Here is a 17,559-nt window from a genome sequence, read left to right as displayed (position 1 = left end):
GGGTGCAGAGGGAACACCGGGTAGGCTGGACAGAGCTGAACCTGGGAATCCCGCCTTCACTGTGGCTGACCAACAGTGCTGGCCTCACCGCTCCTTGCAGAAGTTTGCTCCATGTTGTCTGCTCTTTCGCCATGGTCAAGGTCTTGGGTTCAGGTGCTGTGTTTTCCTGGTTCTGCTTGTCTTTCCTCAGTGAGGGAAAGCTGTGTGGGAAGCAGAGCTCAGGGAGATGAGCAGGCGCCCAGTCAGCAAACACAAGAGATGGCCTTTGTGTAGTGCCCTCAGTCACAGGCCCCGATGCTGAGTCAGAAATGATTTAATGCAAGAATTACAGGCTTTTGGCTTGGGTCTGGCAAGCCCATTTGCTAGTTCCCATGTCCCCCGGCAGATACAGTAGAGGGGGCTTCCGCCAGGCTGTTTCCTGAGTCCACAGTCCAGCAAAATGTCTCCAGCCCACGAAAACCCGTCTGGCTACAGCTTGAGTTCACTGGGCATCGGCTCCCCTCGAAGGCCAGCCAGCAAGTTGTTAGCTGCCAGCGAGGACATGGTGTTGCGGGTTTTGTAGGTGGCGCTGCCGATGTGGGGCAGGATCACTGGAGGGAGAAGGAAGCATTGGTACCAGGCTACCAGTTAACAGGACAAAGGTGCCACCCCAGTGCCTATCACTGCGCCTCTACAGTGTCCTCCTAGGCTCAGTGAACTAGACTCAGGACTTAGTTCCCTGTGAACGCCATTCCTTCGGGTTGGGGTTCAATGGAGCAAATGCTGAGACCCAGATCCAAACAAGAGACCTGAACCCTTAAAAATATGGTAGGCAACCGGGAGTCTTGTTGCCTATCTGGATGGTGAACCTAGGCACCAGCTTAGGAGCCTAGCAGCTACCACACCCCGCACCCTCGAGATGATGGCACAGGCGCCTCTGGTCCCAGTGCAGAGCAGATGAGGAATTTGTCTCTGCAGAGCTGCCTGCCTCCCGGAGCTGCATGCAGACATGAATGGGGATTAGCCCCAGCCTTCCTGGCTGTGGACAGTAACCCTCACATCACAGCCAAGTGTTCCTTGCAGGCTGGCATGGGGGTGGGGTCAGGAGGATTGCCAAGGGCTGAAATAATGGGAGCCTTCACTCAAGAGACAGCAAGAACATGTTTGGGCTTCCTCCCCAGAATGCCGAGGGACATCCATAGCCCTGATGCCTCTCGGTGAGTCTGGAGACAGAAATACCACCGTTTCCTGAACAGAGAGGAAAGGCGGGCACCAAGGCCAGGGTCTCAAAATGCTCCCAGGGCCAGAGGCACCAGCATTGTGCCCTCAGGAGCCTGTAAAGGGCACCATCTCAGACTGCAGTCCAGACCTGCAGAAGCCCTTAGGGCAGCACCTGGCAACCAGTGGCTCAGTCCCTGCAGGAGACAGGAAACAGGAAACTCGAGCCACTGCCCTAGCTGACAAAGTGGCAGTAGCCAGAAGGATCTAGGGCCCTCAGACAAAGGGAGAAGGGGGACTTAGCCCAAGGCTGAAGAGTGGCCCAAGCCCTGAAGTCGGGGCACTGATGGCTGGTGAGCCAAATGTTGGAAAACCTAGACCTAAACCTAAACATGAATGAGCCGTTGGTTGCTAGAAGCTTCATAACGGACACCAGTTGTAAACACCGTCATTACTTCTCCATACACTGGTAATGGCCATTCAGGGTGATGAGTTATCCCCATGAGAAGCTATACGAGTGTGGTCAGCCTGCCTCTGACAAACCCATGCTCTCCTTGGATCTGTGCCCCTGGGACAGACTTGGCTGAGCACCGCATTCCTGTTAAACACCAGTCACTGGCGGCCCACACTCTCCCCGTGCCTGCTGTGCCCCCTGGGTTAGCATCGCCTCGGCTAGCTCCACGGCCAGCAGGCTCAGCACTCCACAGGGTAGCTGTGCGTGTGCACCGGAAACGGCTCTCACCGCAGTTCTTCAAGGTCAGCAGCGGGTGGCTCGGAGGCAGTGGTTCCGGAGTGGTCACGTCCAGTCCTGCTGCTGCGATCTGGCCACTGGTTAACGCCTGGTACAGGTCGTCCTGGTTTACCACGTCACCCCTGGAAGTGAGAGTGGTGATCTGGGGGCCCGGACACCCTCTCCATCCAAGCCTCCTCTCGGGCAGAACAGCCCACAGACGGTGTTTTTCCACGCATCATCTGGCACCGACTTCTCAGGCGGTCTGCATATGAACGCTAGTTTTGACTCGAGCCTTGCCACTCACTAGCTTGTGACAGAGCTAACAAACTTGCCTAGGCTCCCGAGGAAACCCTAACTTCCAGAACACTGGGGAATGGGAGTACCTAACAGACTCTGAAGACCCTCTGTAGGCCTCACTCTTTGTAGCAGAGAAGTGGACCTGTTGGGAGCCCCTGGTGACTTGCTCCCAGAATCACACTACTGTGGTGAGCCAAGCCCTGAGCAAGGTTGGGCTCTGGTAGGGAATAGGAAGGCTGGGCCCTGTGCTCACTGGTCTTCCTCACCCATCTCTCGAAGGGCCTTTCCTGTATTTGAGCTGTTGATTTACAGAGGTTGACATGTCATCTTGACTCACTTATCACCACCAATAGGGACAGCAAATCGAGGTCACTGAGGTAGGAACAGCCCTCTCCGGGAGTGCTGGGGGACCCAGAGATGAGAGCATCCCTCAGCTACCTGCTGATGTTGACGAAGACAGCCGTGTTCTTCATCTTCTGGAATAGATCCTTGTTGCAGAGCCCCCTGGTAGCAGGTGTTAAGGAGCAGGCCACTACAATGAAGTCCGACTCTGCGGCCAGCTGAGCAATAGGCACTGGGGGGGATTGGGGGAGAGCGAGGGGGGGGCGCTTCATCAGAGACTGAGTACCAGTGAGCGACGGTAAGGTGGCAGAGGCCACGACGTGAAGTAGCTCCCACCTCCCACAAAAGAAACTCCGAGGATGCCAGGCATGATGGCAACTACCAGAATTCCAGTGCTCTAGAGGCTGAGGCAGGAGGCTACCTTAACTTGGAGGCCAGCCAGAGCTACATAGTGAAATTGTCTCTAAAATCAGTGGGCTAGGGAGATGTCTGTCAGTGAAGTGCCCAGTGCATAAGCGTGAGAACCTGAGTTTGGATTCCCAAGACCCACCTGAAAATCTAGGGAAGACTGTAATGCCAACCCTGGAGAGATTGAGACAGGTAGCTCCCTGGAACTCACTGGCCTGCCACTCTTAGCCACATCAGTGAGTGTTGGGTTCAGTGGGAGACCATGTCTCAAAAACTATGACGGAGGGGCTGTCGAGATGGCTCAGCAGTTAAAACAATCATGAGAGCCAGCGTCCGGGTCCCGGCACCCACATAACATCCTGAGTATGCCTGTAACATCAGCTCTGAGATGGGCAGACACATATCAATTGCTAGGAATCCCCATCTAGATGAGAAAACTCGAGGTCTAGGACACATGCTGGAGGTGTGTGCTCCTGAGTGGCCTTCTGTGTCCCAAGCAGGTAGACGAGATAACACATAAGGGTCACAGAAGCCCCTGACACTTCAAGCTCTTGCATTCTGCCTGCAAACGACACACACCACCACCATCATGGAGCACAGATGGACTGCAGGAGAAATCGGGGTTTTACTTACCAAACTCCGCCTGGAATTCTGCTGCTTCCTGAGGCCTGGGCTGGCGCCCCGTGTAGAGAAATCTCTGGACACCAAATGGTTTCAGTCGCCGCGCAATCGCCTGACCTGGAGGCAAGGAGTCCACAGCTTGCTCCCTCCCGCCTTTTAGAGGGGAGTGCGGCTGACCCTTAGAGTGGACCCTTCTGACTTAGTGGACCAGGCTCCCCACTGTAACTAGTCCCCAGACGGTATACTGTTCTCAAGGATTTAGACAGTGCCACACTCTAAGCGGACTGCTTACACTGGCTTCACACAGTCCCAGTCATTGTGAGGGTCATTTGCTGACTTTCTCCAAGAACCGGATGTGGCACCTCTGAAGACAGGGGGTCAAGAGGTTCCCTCTCTCCTGAATTCTCTACATCTGTGAACACAGCCCTACTGCCAACTTGACCGGCAAGAGTTTTTCATACATGCTACTGCCAACAGGCTTGGACAACTGGGTCCTCAGACCCCAACACACCCCAGGTTGTTGGACTCCTCCAAGAAGCTCCAAGGACTGCTGGCTGGCCAGACGGGTTACCTCACTCTCCCCCACCCCCTCCCTACTCCTCCGGCTGCCTCTCTGTACAGGCAGGATGGCAGCACCCTGGCCTCCTTCCAGGCTTCTGAAGTGACAGCATTGAAGGAGAGGGGACCCTTATCTGCAGTGGCAGAATGGGAAGTAGCCTGCCTTCCAGAACTGGGGTAGGTGCAGGCCTTCCCACAGTAAACCGCTTCCACGGCCAGCCCCGCACCATATAGCCTTCACGTTCTTTAGCACACTCAAAAGAACCCCAGCTCTCTGCGAAGTGCTCCTGTGAGCCAGTTGAGTTCTTTGGAACTCTTGAGCGTGCTTTTTTTTTTTTTTTTATTCTTTTAGCCACACACAGCCTCCCTGAAGGACACGCATTGTCCAGGCTCATGGCACTGGAGACTCAACCCAAAGGAAAAGGGTGGGGAGCAGGTGGTGGGGAGCAGGTGGTGGGAGCCTCACCTATGCGCCCCAGCCCCACAATGCCAACAGTGCTTTGCGAGAGTCCGTAGCCACACATCCATAAGGGATTCCAGGAGCTCCAGCCGCCACTGTGGGGAGGAGGGGTGGCGATTAGCCCGACCTTGGGAAGAGGTGAGGGGCCTTGGGAGCCCACCCTGAGCACTCCTGGCCTTGGTCTGAAGCTAATCCTGCCTCCAGGTCACAGGGCAAGAGTGCCCAATGACAGAATGGCTCTTTTGAAGCCAACACGGGACACAGGAAGCGAGGCCACAAGGGACCTTAGAAGCACCCCTGCTTTTGTAGATGGGGAAGGCTGCAGAAGGGCGATCTGCCTGAGGTGGTGCCACCAGGGAGTCGGGAGCAGACTGTAAACTTAAGACCTAGGGTCCAGAACAAGTTCTAGAACCAAGCACTCTAGAGCATCACAGAAGCTGCCCTCTATGCCCTGCGGCTCTGCGTGGGCCAGACTCCAGCTTCTCACCCAGAACCCTTGCACCTGCCTGGGAAAATGCTTTTTCAGTTGTACCCACAGTGTTCCCCACATGATGCCCTTGGACACTGTCGGGAAAGCTTCCTGTTCCTCACATTGAAGAGCCACGATAGTGTGGTGTGGGCAGCTTTGGCTCCCAAGGCTATGTCCAGCCCTCCAGCTTGTCAATTTCAGCATAGCAGGTGTGCAGCGTTACGTTCAGCAGCTACTGGGTCCCCTCCACTGCCCCCGGGTCAGCAGAATTTGTCGTCGTGTCCATGTCCGTCCCCGTTCCCTCCCTGCCCCCTTTAATGCAGCTCTGCCTTGCGCTTTGCCTATTTTAGCTGAGTGCGTTCTCCCCACTCGAGACGGAGAGCAGATCTGAGCCAGGCCGAGCACCCAGGGTCCCCTGCTTTCCCGCCAGCCATCAACTCACTTCTTGACTTCCTCTATGGCCTCTGGCAGCCGGCGGCAGGTCGTGAGTAGCAGGGAGACAGCGAGTTCTGCGGTGGCATCTGTCAGGACGCCTGGCGTGTAGCCCACCCGGATCCCGCTAGGAATCAAACATCTGCTGTGACACTGGCCGCAGGCACCTTCACCAGTGTCTCCTGATGGGTCACTCCCGAGGTGGCGCCCTGCTCCTCCTTAGCGCTGACTGCCAGGAAGCTCAGGACTGTAACCGGTCCTCACTCCCATCATCTCCCGCTACGGGGAGCAAGACCAGGGCTCAAGGTCTGGAGCAAGAAGCTCCTTACTGGTCCTGATTTCTTCATTGGAAAGGGAAACAGTGACACTTGCCTTTTCTACTTCCAGGATACCATGGAGATCAGAAGGGATAGTAAACCTGACAGGTGGGGTCAGCGGTCACCCATGGCTTCTAACCTGGGTTTAAGTGGCTTGTGCAGAAGTGGGTGATTTTAGTATCGGCCACTCTGCACTCCCTCGGGGTCACACAACATGAGCAAGCTGAGAACCCTTCTTGCCCGCTCTGGTTCGGCCCTCCCCCCCAGCTGTATTTACCGCTTCTTGATTTCATCCAAGGCCAAGTGGTCAACCCCCACTGACAAGGTGCTGATGACTTTGAGGTTAGCTCCTGTTGTACAGAAAACACACATGTCTGTCCTCATGGGATTCAAAGCCATGCTCTGGGGACGATCCCGGGACACCTACTTATTATTTCTTAAATGAAGGGGAAAGTTGTCAACTCTGTCCCTCGTATAAAGCTGAACCACCTCTGCCACCTACAGGCTCGGAGAGTGTTATCGGCTCAATCACAGCACACCTGGGGTCCTCTCAGGACTCACACCTGTGCCCACCAGCGGCCTTGGGTCTCCATTACCCACACCAAAGGCTTTCCCATGGACACTCCAAAGATGCTGAGGTGCGGCTGGATGTAACCTCCGAATGCGCCCTCCTCCACCACTAAGCATCTCGGTCAAGGCCAGGGGCGGGAGTGAATCTGGCAGCTGCCGGGGCCCAAGCTTTCCCCAAACTGTCACAGGATGGCTCACAGGGTGATGGTCACCCTACCCAGGAACAAGAGCTGGGACCACAGCTGTGCACACCTGTGCTGGGTGCCTATCAGTGCTGGGCACAGACAGTGCTGGGTCCTCTGTCCTGCAGCACACAGGCCCAGAGAGACCTCAAGGTCACAAAGCAAGGCTCTGGTACAGTAGGAAGGTTCTGAGCCCATGGTGCCCTCCTCTGCTCCCCACCCTATCCATGCAGCACGTGATCTTTGCCCTCTTGAAGCCTCTCAAGAGCTTACAAGCCAGACGGGGGACATGTGCCAGGTGGAGCCACCACTGGGGTGCCCTCAGAAAGACCAGCTCAAAGCCAGCTGCAGCAAGCTGATGTGCCCCTAGGGCAAGACCCCCCTCAATTCTGCCCAGGCTGGCTCGGCACATACCTGCAGCATCCAGAAGTTTCTTGTCCACGTGGTCAGTGAGGCGGCAGAGCAAGCCATGGGCCCCCGCCACACTTTGCTCCAGTTCCTTTCTGGGGATGGGATCATCTGAATTCCACTGCTCCACTTCACAGCTGAGGGGAAGGGAAGCCCCTCAGAGGGTGCAGGGGGCTGACCAGATACTATAGCACGCACAGCTGGCAGACACGGCCTTCCACCTGCTCTGGCTTTAGGCTGGCCAGAGTTAAGGTCAGGTGTGTGGGGCGTTGAACTATCTGGAATGTAGTTGGAGGGAATGAAGGGCTGCCAGAGTGGGGGAAGCTGACAAGAGCTGGGCGCCCCCCAGGACAGAGCAGAGCTTAAGCTGAAAGGGGGAATGTCCTAGGGACCACACTCAAGCCCAGAAAGAGCTCTGTGAGTCTCCAGGCAGCCAGCTGTGGAGAAAGTTGGGGGAGGGTAGAGAAGTGGAGGGGTGTCCTACATCAGATTAACAGGGCTTATCTTCCATGGCCAGTTGCAATTCTCAGTTCACAAAGCAGAAAACTTTGCCCTGTGGACTTGCCAGCTCAAGGCCGCCTAGCCGTGGGAGCACTGGAATGTGAGGTGCTCCTCCTAACCTTTGCCATTGAATTCAGAGCAGTCCCGGTGTGTGTGCACAGGAGGTACAGGACAGTGGCTGGCAGGTGCCCGGGTCCACCTGTCCCTGCACTTCAAGACCCAAAGTCCCAACAAAACATGTCCTCGGGAAACGTCTGTACTATACTAGAAAAAATTCAGAACAAATCACATTCCCCTAGCCCATCAGAACAGAGTGCCTAAGGGGTCTCACCTTCTAGAAAAAAATCAGAACAAATCACATTCCCCCAACCCATCAGAACGGAATGCCTAAGGGGTCTCACCTTCTAGAGAAAATTCAGAACAAATCACATTCCCCCAACCCATCAGAACGGAGTGCCTAAGGGGTCTCACCTTCTCCCAAACTGTCAAGAGGCGGTCAGACTGCAACGGGACAGGTCTGAGTGTAAAGGCCAAGTCTGCTACCTGGAGCTGAGTGACCCCGGGGCAAGGTATAAGCCCATCTAGCCTAGGTGATGCAGGAGCTCTAAGGCTGACTGCAGTGTTGGGAGGACTGAAAGTTTGTGTTCACAGCTCCTGGCAAGGGTAGCGGCCAAAGGCGGTTCAACGGGAAGATCCAAAAGGCCCTGTCGAACATCCAAGGAGCCAAGCCAATGACTACCACAGTCCCTGACCCTCCTGCCTGCCAGCTAACCTCAGAGGGTAAAATCCAGAGCCCGGACCTCTTTCCTTGTAGGCAATCTCCCTTCCCCAAAGGCTAGAGATCAATAGCCTGAAGCAAGCTGCACCCGGGAGAACTTTCTCTAAGACTCCAAGCCCATCCCCTGCGGACACAGCTGGGCAACTCCTAGGCAAAGCCCCCAAGCGCCAGCCCCAGCCTCGGGGGTCCTGGTTTCACCCCCCGCCTGCCAGACACCGGGGTCTTGGAAGATAGTCCCAGCGGCGTGTCTGGAGACAGCCAATCCACCCCGAGTAGGTGCAGGGGTGTCTGAGGTTCGGGAACATCCGCCGGGTGGACGGGGCAGCGGGCCGGAGGCTCAGCTGCAGTCCCGGTACAGACGCGGGCGCTTACTCTGCGGCCTTGGCGAGCACAGCCCTGCCCTCGGCCGGCAGCGGACCAGTGACGAACACCTTCATGAGTCGTGCTCGTTTCATACGATCCGCAGCAGCAAACACGAACCAGCCGGGCCCTGCGCACCGCGACGGAAGTGGGGCGGGGCCGGCGCTGGGGGCGGGGCCGGCGGCCGGGTTCTCAGCCTCCCCAATGTGGGTGGGGCTTGTGGCTCCGGAGATCGATTGTCCAGGAAAGAGGCAGTGTGTTTGTGTGGGCTGAGTGTAGGGCTCTGAGAGCCTTCGTGTGTGTGTGTGTGTGTGTGTGTGTGTGTGTGTGTGTGTGTGTGTGTGTGTGTGTGTGTGTGTGTGTGTGTGTGTGTGTGTGTGTATGTGTGTGTGTGTGTGTTGTGCCCTCCAGGGTGATATGGCCTGGGGACGGCCAAGCATCCCTAGGAGCCTGGATGAGTGAGGAGCGTACTGAAAAGGGACCTGTGTGAGTAGCTATGGATATGAGAGTCTCTGAGTATGCTGTCCGAATGAGGAGGGGAGAAATCCATGATGAGCCATGCTACAGTATCCCAGGCAGAGGGCTCTGATTAAACACACTAAACTCTGAGCCAGGCCTGACCTGCGTACTCTCAGGAGGCTTGGGGAGAAGGTCTGAATCCAGATATTATACCTTTAATATTTAGGATGATTCCCTACATTAAATCCACAGCTGCCTGGGGCTGAATGCCAGCCCCCCCACCATGAACAATTATTAAAATTGTGTGTGCCTCGGTTTCTTCATTTGCAAGATGGGGATTATAATAGTACTTGCCTCTTGGCTTGTTGAGGGATAAGTATGTACTGTGCTTGTAATAGAGACACCGAGCAAGATGTGCTGATGTATGCTTATAATTCTAGCATTCAGGAGGTAGAGACAGGTTTGCAAGTTCAAGGCCAGCCCAGACTTCACAGCCAGGGATGCAGATCCCGAAGGCAGTGTAGGACTAGCTCAGGACCCCAGGTCATCCTTCAGTTCTGCAGGCCTTATTTTGCTCTTAGAGCTGCTGAGTGACTTGCTCTCAGATTGGGTTGGGGGTGGGGCCAACACGGTGGTTTCTTTACTGATTTTATGGCGACCCATAAGCTGGGCCTTCTGGGGTCTTTTTTATGTTTGAAGCGTGTAGCCCCAGCTGACCTCCAACCCACTACACAGCAGAAGATGGCCCTGAAGTTTCTGGAATCTCGTGCACCTAGCTCCACTTTCAGCTTTCATCTGGATCCATGCCACGGCTTCGCTCTGCTACCCAGTCCTAAGTAACACATTCATAAATGTCTCCCCTACTGCCCTGGATGTGTGTTGCTAGGCCACTGCAGAGAAAGGAAAGGTCCTGGAATTTGTCAAACATTGACACAAAGAGATGTTTTGGTGGCCCCAGGTCAGGCCTGCTGGGGGAGCTTGTGACTCCGCTCAGCTCTCTCCACACACCGAGGGCAGGCAAGGGCACTGGGCACTGGGCAAGCATGTCAACAGGGGTCATGGGTCCCTCCCTCAGGGTGAAGCATCCGGGTGACATGCAGACGGTACTATAAGCTGGTAGGAGTGAAAACAGAACACAAAGCCAGCCAAGGGCCCTGGAGCCTGCTCTCTGCTTCAGAGCCTAAAGTGATGAGCATTGGACACTGACGATGTTTATGGGACCCTTAGTAGGCACAGGAGACCTACTAACACTTTCCATGGGAACACCCTCGTCATACTGTTCTTTCCTTCATCTACAGACCGGAAGCTGAGGACAGGGGTCGGGGAAGATGTTTGCATGGAGTCACATGGTCACTAAGAGGCCGAGCTTGGACTCAAGCCCTCACCTTGGCCCTGGATCCCAGCTCTAGAAAGTGTTGTAGGAGGCAGAAGATGGGGAGTGCTAGGTACCGGGGTGCAATAGTCTAGGCCAGCGGGGCTTATGACCCTGAAGCTTACTGTGTGGTGGGCTGAAGCTGGCATTCCAAGGTCCTGGCTTCAGAAGCAGGAGCCTAGGAACACTTGGCCACCGCTAAACGCATGGGGAGGAAAATTCAGTGTGCAGAAATTCAAAAAGACAGTAAGAACGACTCTATATCTTGTTTACACAGGTTAACAAACAGGTGTGGTGGCTCATGCCTTTAATCTCAGCACTCGGGAGGCAGAGGCAGGCAGATCTCTGAGTTCGAGGCCAGCCTGGTCTACAGAGCGAGTTCCAGGACAGCCAGAGCTGTTACACAGGGAAACCCTGTCTCAAACAACAACAACAACAAAACCAACTGCCATCTGCCAGCACCAGAAGTAATTTATCAGCCACCAGCAAATGTACCAAATGTATCAAAGGGCATCTATCAGGAACATTCGACACAGGAGCTTCTCAATCACATTAGGTGAACCCCCTCACCTGAGACTATGAAAGGAGGACCCCAAGACTGAAATGTGGCCGGCATACTGACCAGTAACCTGGTTACTCACCATGAGCCTCATCCAGGAAATTGTCATAGTGGAAAACTCGGTCTCTGTCCTTGGACACCAGTTTAAGCACAATTTCTCCTGCCCACACTGCCTCAAACTGACCTTCCAAATGACCTGTCACCTGGACCTGTGTTCTATGGCACTGGGCCCGATGAGCTGTACACCTGAAGCTTCCTGTCTGGCCCTCTGGAGACGTTTAATGGAGTCTGTGTCAGCTCTCTGTCTCCAGCTTCAGGTGAGCCAGGATGGACTCTGAAGCCACTTCACCCCCTGTAACCTGTGTTGTGGGAGTCCAACTCTGATCTGCTCCCACCTTTTGAAGGGTTCTTAGGTAGAGGAGAGAGGAATTAAGAAATGATAGATAATCCAGGCAGTGGTGGTGCACGCCTTTAATCCCAGCACTCGGGAGGCAGAGCCAGGCGGATCTCTGTGAGTTCGAGGCCAGCCTGGGCTACCAAGTGAGTTCCAGGAAAGGCGCAAAGCTATACAGAGAAACCCTGTCTCGAAAAACCAAAAAAAAAAAAAAAAAAAAAGAAAGAAATGATAGATAGATAGAAAGAGAGACATGGCAGATGAGAAGAAAGATAGAAACACAGGATAGCTTCAGGAGGGCCTGGGTCAATACCCAATGAAAGGACCAAGTAGACGCCATAACAGGCTGCTCAGTCTTCTCTCAGAGATCAGGCCTCAATTTCAGTTTCCTGAGTCTTGAGCAAGCAGTTTCTGGGAGGGCTATGATGTACTCCTTGCAGTAGCTCCCTTTCTGCATGTACTCTGACTGCTCAAGGTTAGCCAGTTGTTTACTGTCTGGGACCCCTCACCAACTTAGAGCTACGTGCATGGGTCAATGTGAACTGTGAGGCCAGCCAGCCTCCATGGCAGCTCAAGGACAGAGCCTGGGACTTGTCCAAGCCTGCCCAAAAATGGTAACTGTAACCCCCAAGTAACCCTAGACAATTAAAAGTTATTAACATGATTGCCACTTGCATAAACCAATCCTGAGCCTGTTTTTATGTAGTCTGTAGACCCCAAGCCCCAATTACTTTAAAAACCCTGATGCATTGCTACTCCGGGTTTCTCCTGCTCTGCTGTTGCATCAGTCCTGAGTTAACAATACAAAGACTCTTTGCTTTTGTGTCAGATTTGGTCTCTTGGTAGTCTTTGGAGGACTCTGGGTACAACACCCAACAGCCTTGTCTTTTATTGAAAAGGGTTTTTTAACATGCCAAGGGGAGAGGCAAAAGACACCTCCTCCACCACCACCCCTTGCAAGATCAAAGCACACCGTATGGCCAAGTATAGACCCTTCCAAACACCTGGTAACCACGCCCGTGGTCACACCATCCCATTACGCAGCCCTGCTGGGTAAAACAAGCTCAGATTCTCTGACTTTGAGTAATTTGGGCCTCCACACTGTGTGGAATGTAATGTATTAATATCCGAAAGACCGGGCCACTGGAGAGGAGGCGGGGTCAGGACTGTCAGGAGTCACGCCAGCCTGGGCTACAGAGTAAGTTCCTGGCCAGCCTAAGACACCATGTGGGATCCTGCCCAAAAAGGAAAGAAAGAAAGATTAGAATAAAAGAATGTATGCTCGTCAAAGGCCAGCTGTCCAGGAAAATGGGGATTAATTGGCATCGTGAAGCCAGCAAAACTGACTTAGCTTGTGAGTTTGTTGTCCATCAGGAATTTCTGACACCACGGAAAGACGTGGCTTGCTCACTTATGCTTCTGTTCTAACATACTGGAAATGCTCTGTTTGGACCATGTTGTGTCTATGGCTCAATATGAGACCTTTCTCAAATGGCTAACAAGTTACTCAATAGCAACAAAGGTTGTGTAAACACACACACACACACACACACACACACACACACACGTATAAGATACAAGTGACCTATGGTACAGAGGCATAGAGTAAATATCATCTCTCTCCTGCCCTGTCCACCAATCTCTCCCATACCTGTGGCCTCTTCCCAGATACTGGTACTATTCCTTTTTTCTTCTACAATTTTTTAGAAGTGTTTATGCTGTAGTGGTGGTGCACGCCTTTAACCCCAGCACTCAGGAGGCAGAGGCAGGTGGATCTCTGAGTTCGAGGCCAGCCCAATCTACAGAGCAAGTTCCAGACCAGCCAGGACTACACAAAGAAACCCTGTCTCAATAAAACAAATAAGCAAAACAACAACAAAAGAAGTGTTTAATGTGTATATAAGCATATGTTCATATTCAGGACTCAGGAGCTGGCTCAGCAGGCTCTGAGGACCCGAGTTCAATCCCTGGAACACATAGTAGAAGGAGAGAGCCAACCCCTGAAACTTGTCCTATGACTTCTACAGAGATGTTAACACACACACACACACACACACACACACACACATACACATACACAAATGAAAACTTTAAAGGACATGCATATATTTGTGGTAGTATTGTCTGAGGAAACAAGATCAGCTGAGAAGTTGGCCAGGTGAGGTTAGCTGTGGCTTGTTCTGTTTCTCTGAGTGATCACCCCAATACTTGGCTCCGGGTTTGTTTTTATTAATAAAGACTCTTTAAGATTCATGCTACATATATTCATTCGCATGAGTGATAAGTGCTTTTCCCTGAACAGAAATGTCTTGGGAGTCATTCCACACCAGAAGCATGGCCCTCCCTCCTCTCTCCCACCCCCAGATTGGAGATTGAACCCAGAGCCATGCACACTAGGCAAGTACTCTGTCGCTAAGCTGTCCACCCCCAGCGTCCCTTTAACATCCTGTTTTGAGAAAGTGTCTTAATAAGTTGCCCTGGCTGTCCTTGAACTTGTCAGCCTCCTGCCTCTGTCTGTCAGGTAGCTGGGACTCCAGGCCTGCATCACCCTGCCTGGCTGCCTCATTCTTTCTGTTGGTGCAGAACTACAGTGTAGGAATGTGCCATAAACAAGAAACAGCCCTGTGGATGGACGCTTGGGTTGCTTCCCATATTTTGCTCTAATGATACCGCAATGAAGAGCTCCTGACACACGTGAGTTCTGTGGTGGCTAAAGAAACTTCCTTTTATGCTAAGCATCCATCTTGGTACCACAAGCCTCTGGCTCCAGTCCCTGGAAGATAAGTTCCCAGCAACCCTGACTCAGTGACCCCCAACAGAAATGTACAGAGGTGACTGTCTACTTGCTGTGTTACGACGAACAGCTTTTTGTGTTCTGCAACCTGTTTTTGCAGACATTCAAGGGCTATTTTGAGGTTGCCTTGACTACTTAACCATGGCAGAGCACAACAGCTCCTGGCTTGCTTGTGCAGATACTCAAGGCCTTCTTGTGGGTTTTGCCTTTAAAAGCCCTTCCCTCACCCGCCCCCTTCATATGGCAATCTCAATTTGGCTAGAGACTGTGTATCCTGCTAGCAGTAATCAATAAACCTTTTAACTATAATTCGATTGGCTCTATGGTCTTTTCCCAGGGGTCAGCAACTCCGTAACAGTTTGAACTTTGTAACTGCATCTGCATGATGAGTTCCTAGAAGCAGACTTGCTGGCTCAAAAATATGTGCGCTACAAAAAAAGAAAGAAAAATATGAGTACTACAAATTTTGATAGATCCTGCCAAAATACTTTTCATAAAAATTGTTCAATTTAATTTCCTAACAGCAATGTATAAAAAGCACACATTTCCCAGGATACCATTTTTAAATAGTAATGTATCACGGTTTCAATTTTCAGCTCTTTCTTGAGCAAAGATGAGCCTGTTCATACATTTAAGAGTTCCGGGGCTAGAGAGATGACTCGGGGGTTAAAAGCTCTTGCAGAGAACCCAGGTTTGGTTCCTAGAACCCACGTGTTGGCTCACATGTATAAATCCAGTTCTAGAGGGTCTGATGCCCTCTTACGGCCCCCATGGTACACATGTATGTGTGCAGGCAAACACTCAACCACATGAAAAATAAATCTTTTCCTTTGTAAAAAGAGCCACTTCATCCCCAGGACCTGTTATTGCCCTTGGCTTCTTCAGCTGGCCTGGCTGTCGTTGTCTTGGGAATTGGTAGCACAATAAGGAATTAGCCACTTGTCTGTGATAGGGGTTGCCAATATGTAGTATGTCTCCCAGTTTTCTGTGTATTCTGTGATTTCATCAATTCTTTCCTTCCCTCCTTTTTTTGGGGGTGGGGTGATGGTGATAAATATGGACTCCAGCCCCACCCCACCCCCATCTTGGGAAAGTACTCTAGTACAGAGCCAGACTCACCCATGCCTGATTTGATTAATGTTTGTTTGGGACACAGTCTGCCTCTACCTCCTCAGTCTGGGATCACACGGGTCCTCTACTATACTCAGCTCTTGTAAAAAAAATTTTTAATGCAGAATGTTTTTATTTCTACGACTTCTAGGCTTTGTCACACAGAGTCACCATCACGTTTCTATGTTGCAAAATGAATGATCTCCCAAACACGGTGGCTTAAAGCAACAGGCACCAGTTTCCTGTCATTGCTTATGGTTTCTGGGGGTCTTAGACTGCACACACACACTGGCGGGCAGGGAGTAGGTGGGCTGGTCACCTGAAGCCTTTCTCACACTTGTGTTTGGCTGTTGATGCCAGCCAGCAGCTGAACTGTTTGTAGCAACATTTACACAGGACCTCACTGTACATCTTGGTCATCCTTAGGGCCTAGAGACTGGGTTTCCAGTGGACCATCTTAAGAGAATGAAAATGGAAACTTTCAGTTGCTGAGGCCTGAACCTGGAACATACTAGGCAAGCCCCTCCCCCCCCCCAGCATCTCCAGCTTCAAGACTCCCTTCTGATGGAAGAGGATCAGAAAGCCAGGGCATGCATTAACATGGTTGGTGCCAGTGTGCACTGCATCTTTAACTGCCAGTGTGCTCCCACGGCATGCACTGCAGCTTTAACAGCACTGTCAGTGTGCTCCCACGGCATGCACTGCAGCTTTAACACTGTCAGTGTGCTCCCACGCATGCACTGAAGCTTTAACACTGTCAGTGTGCTCCCACAGCATGCACTGCAGCTTAACATTGTCAGTGTGCTCCCACGCATGCACTGCAGCTTTAACAACACTGCCAGTGTCCTTCCATGGTATGCACTGCAGCTTTAACAACAATGTCAGTGTGCTCCCACGGCATGCACTGCAGCTTTAACAACACTGCCAGTGTGCTCCCACGGCATGCACTGCAGCTTGACACTGCCAGTGTGCTCCCATGGCATGCACTGCAGCTTTAACAACAATGTCAGTGTGCTCCCATGGCATGCACTGCAGTTTTAACAGCACTGTCAGTGTGCTCCCACTTTTTAAAGGCCTTTTCCACAATGAATTTAGTGTTTAAAAAGCAAATCTCACGCTTTCTCATCCTGGGACTTTGTGGGGGTCTTTGATTGTTGTTGTTTTTGCTTGTTTTCTGAGACAAGCTCTGACAGTGTGATGCTGACTGGTGTAGAACTATAAGGAGCAGGCAAGTCTTGAACTCAGACTCACCTCTGCCTCCCAAGGCTGAGGTCATGGGCATGTGCAGCCATAGCATTCATTCTGGAGCATAGGTAAGTGACAGTGACTTCGTGTGACAAAACCCATCAACTTTACTGGCTCTTGGAGTTTTGGAAATTCATTTCATTTTTTTTCCATTCAATTACCAGTTGTTTAATATTTTTTACAAAATAATACACCTTTTCCTGTCTGATTTAAATTTTCAGGGCTGGAGATGTAGCTCAGTTAAAATGCTTGCCTAGCACGTGCGAAGCCCCAGGGTTAATCCCGAGGATTTTATGAACTGGGTGTGGCGGTGCATGTCTGTAATTTCAGCACTCTGGAGGTGGAGTGTGGAGGATTGGAAGTTTAAGGTCATGTCAGTCACATAGTGAATTAGAGGCCAGCTTAATACCTGCCTCTAAATAAATACATAATAAAAATTTACCTCTATTAGATACTGAACTCAGATCTCCTGGGATCTGTTTCTAAACTTCATGTTCTCTTCTTCAGAGCTCAGTTTGTCATGTGCTACCTGGTGCCACACTAGGTACATTATTGTACACTTGTAGTATATTGAAAACATATTAGTTTTTCAGGGTTATTCATTGACTGACTAGTCTGTCCTGTGCAGACTAAATTCCAAAGTCCACTTGTGTTCTCTCCGGATGTTGGACCTGACTTTATTCATCTGCCTGCTTAGTCCATTAGCAATTTTAGTCATAAACAGATTTGATTGGAAATAGAGTTTTGCTACATAGCTTAGGTTAATCCAACTGCCTTGGCTGCTGACATGTTAGAATTACAGGTATGCACCACCAGCTTAAAATTCTTTTTAAACTGGGTGGTAGTGGCACATACCTTTAATCCCAGCACTTGGGAGGCAGAGGCAGGCAGATCTCTTTGAGTTCAAGGCGAGTGTGGTCTACAGAGAGAGTTCCAGGACAACCAAAGTAACACACAGAAAACCTGTTTCTAAAAAAAACCTTTTTTTAAAAA

The 17,559-nt window shown here is 51.8% G+C and overlaps 1 protein-coding gene across 2 annotated transcripts; it reads right to left on the bottom strand.

Annotated features, from left to right (window-relative positions):
- Nucleotides 1-297: 297 nt before the first annotated feature.
- Nucleotides 298-8,804, bottom strand: Grhpr (glyoxylate and hydroxypyruvate reductase). 2 transcript variants are annotated; one of them, XM_006986034.4, is made up of 9 exons: nucleotides 8,646-8,804; nucleotides 7,001-7,131; nucleotides 6,112-6,184; nucleotides 5,528-5,644; nucleotides 4,623-4,711; nucleotides 3,611-3,715; nucleotides 2,666-2,801; nucleotides 1,940-2,070; nucleotides 298-590 (listed from the first exon to the last, which is right to left on the bottom strand). In XM_006986034.4, exons 1-9 carry the CDS (start codon nucleotides 8,726-8,728, stop codon nucleotides 469-471), a joined length of 987 nt encoding a protein of 328 aa, XP_006986096.1. In that variant the 5' UTR covers nucleotides 8,729-8,804; the 3' UTR covers nucleotides 298-468. The 2 variants fall into 2 exon arrangements, with proteins under 2 accessions (XP_006986096.1, XP_076420234.1); XM_076564119.1 differs by having other exon boundaries at nucleotides 7,001-7,826; nucleotides 7,897-8,735.
- Between the last annotated feature and the right edge of the window lie 8,755 nt (nucleotides 8,805-17,559).

The sequence above is a fragment of the Peromyscus maniculatus genome, chromosome 2, assembly GCF_049852395.1.
Source record: "Peromyscus maniculatus bairdii isolate BWxNUB_F1_BW_parent chromosome 2, HU_Pman_BW_mat_3.1, whole genome shotgun sequence".
Taxonomy (NCBI): Eukaryota; Metazoa; Chordata; class Mammalia; order Rodentia; family Cricetidae; genus Peromyscus; species Peromyscus maniculatus.
This window is presented reverse-complemented; position numbering and strand designations above follow the sequence as displayed.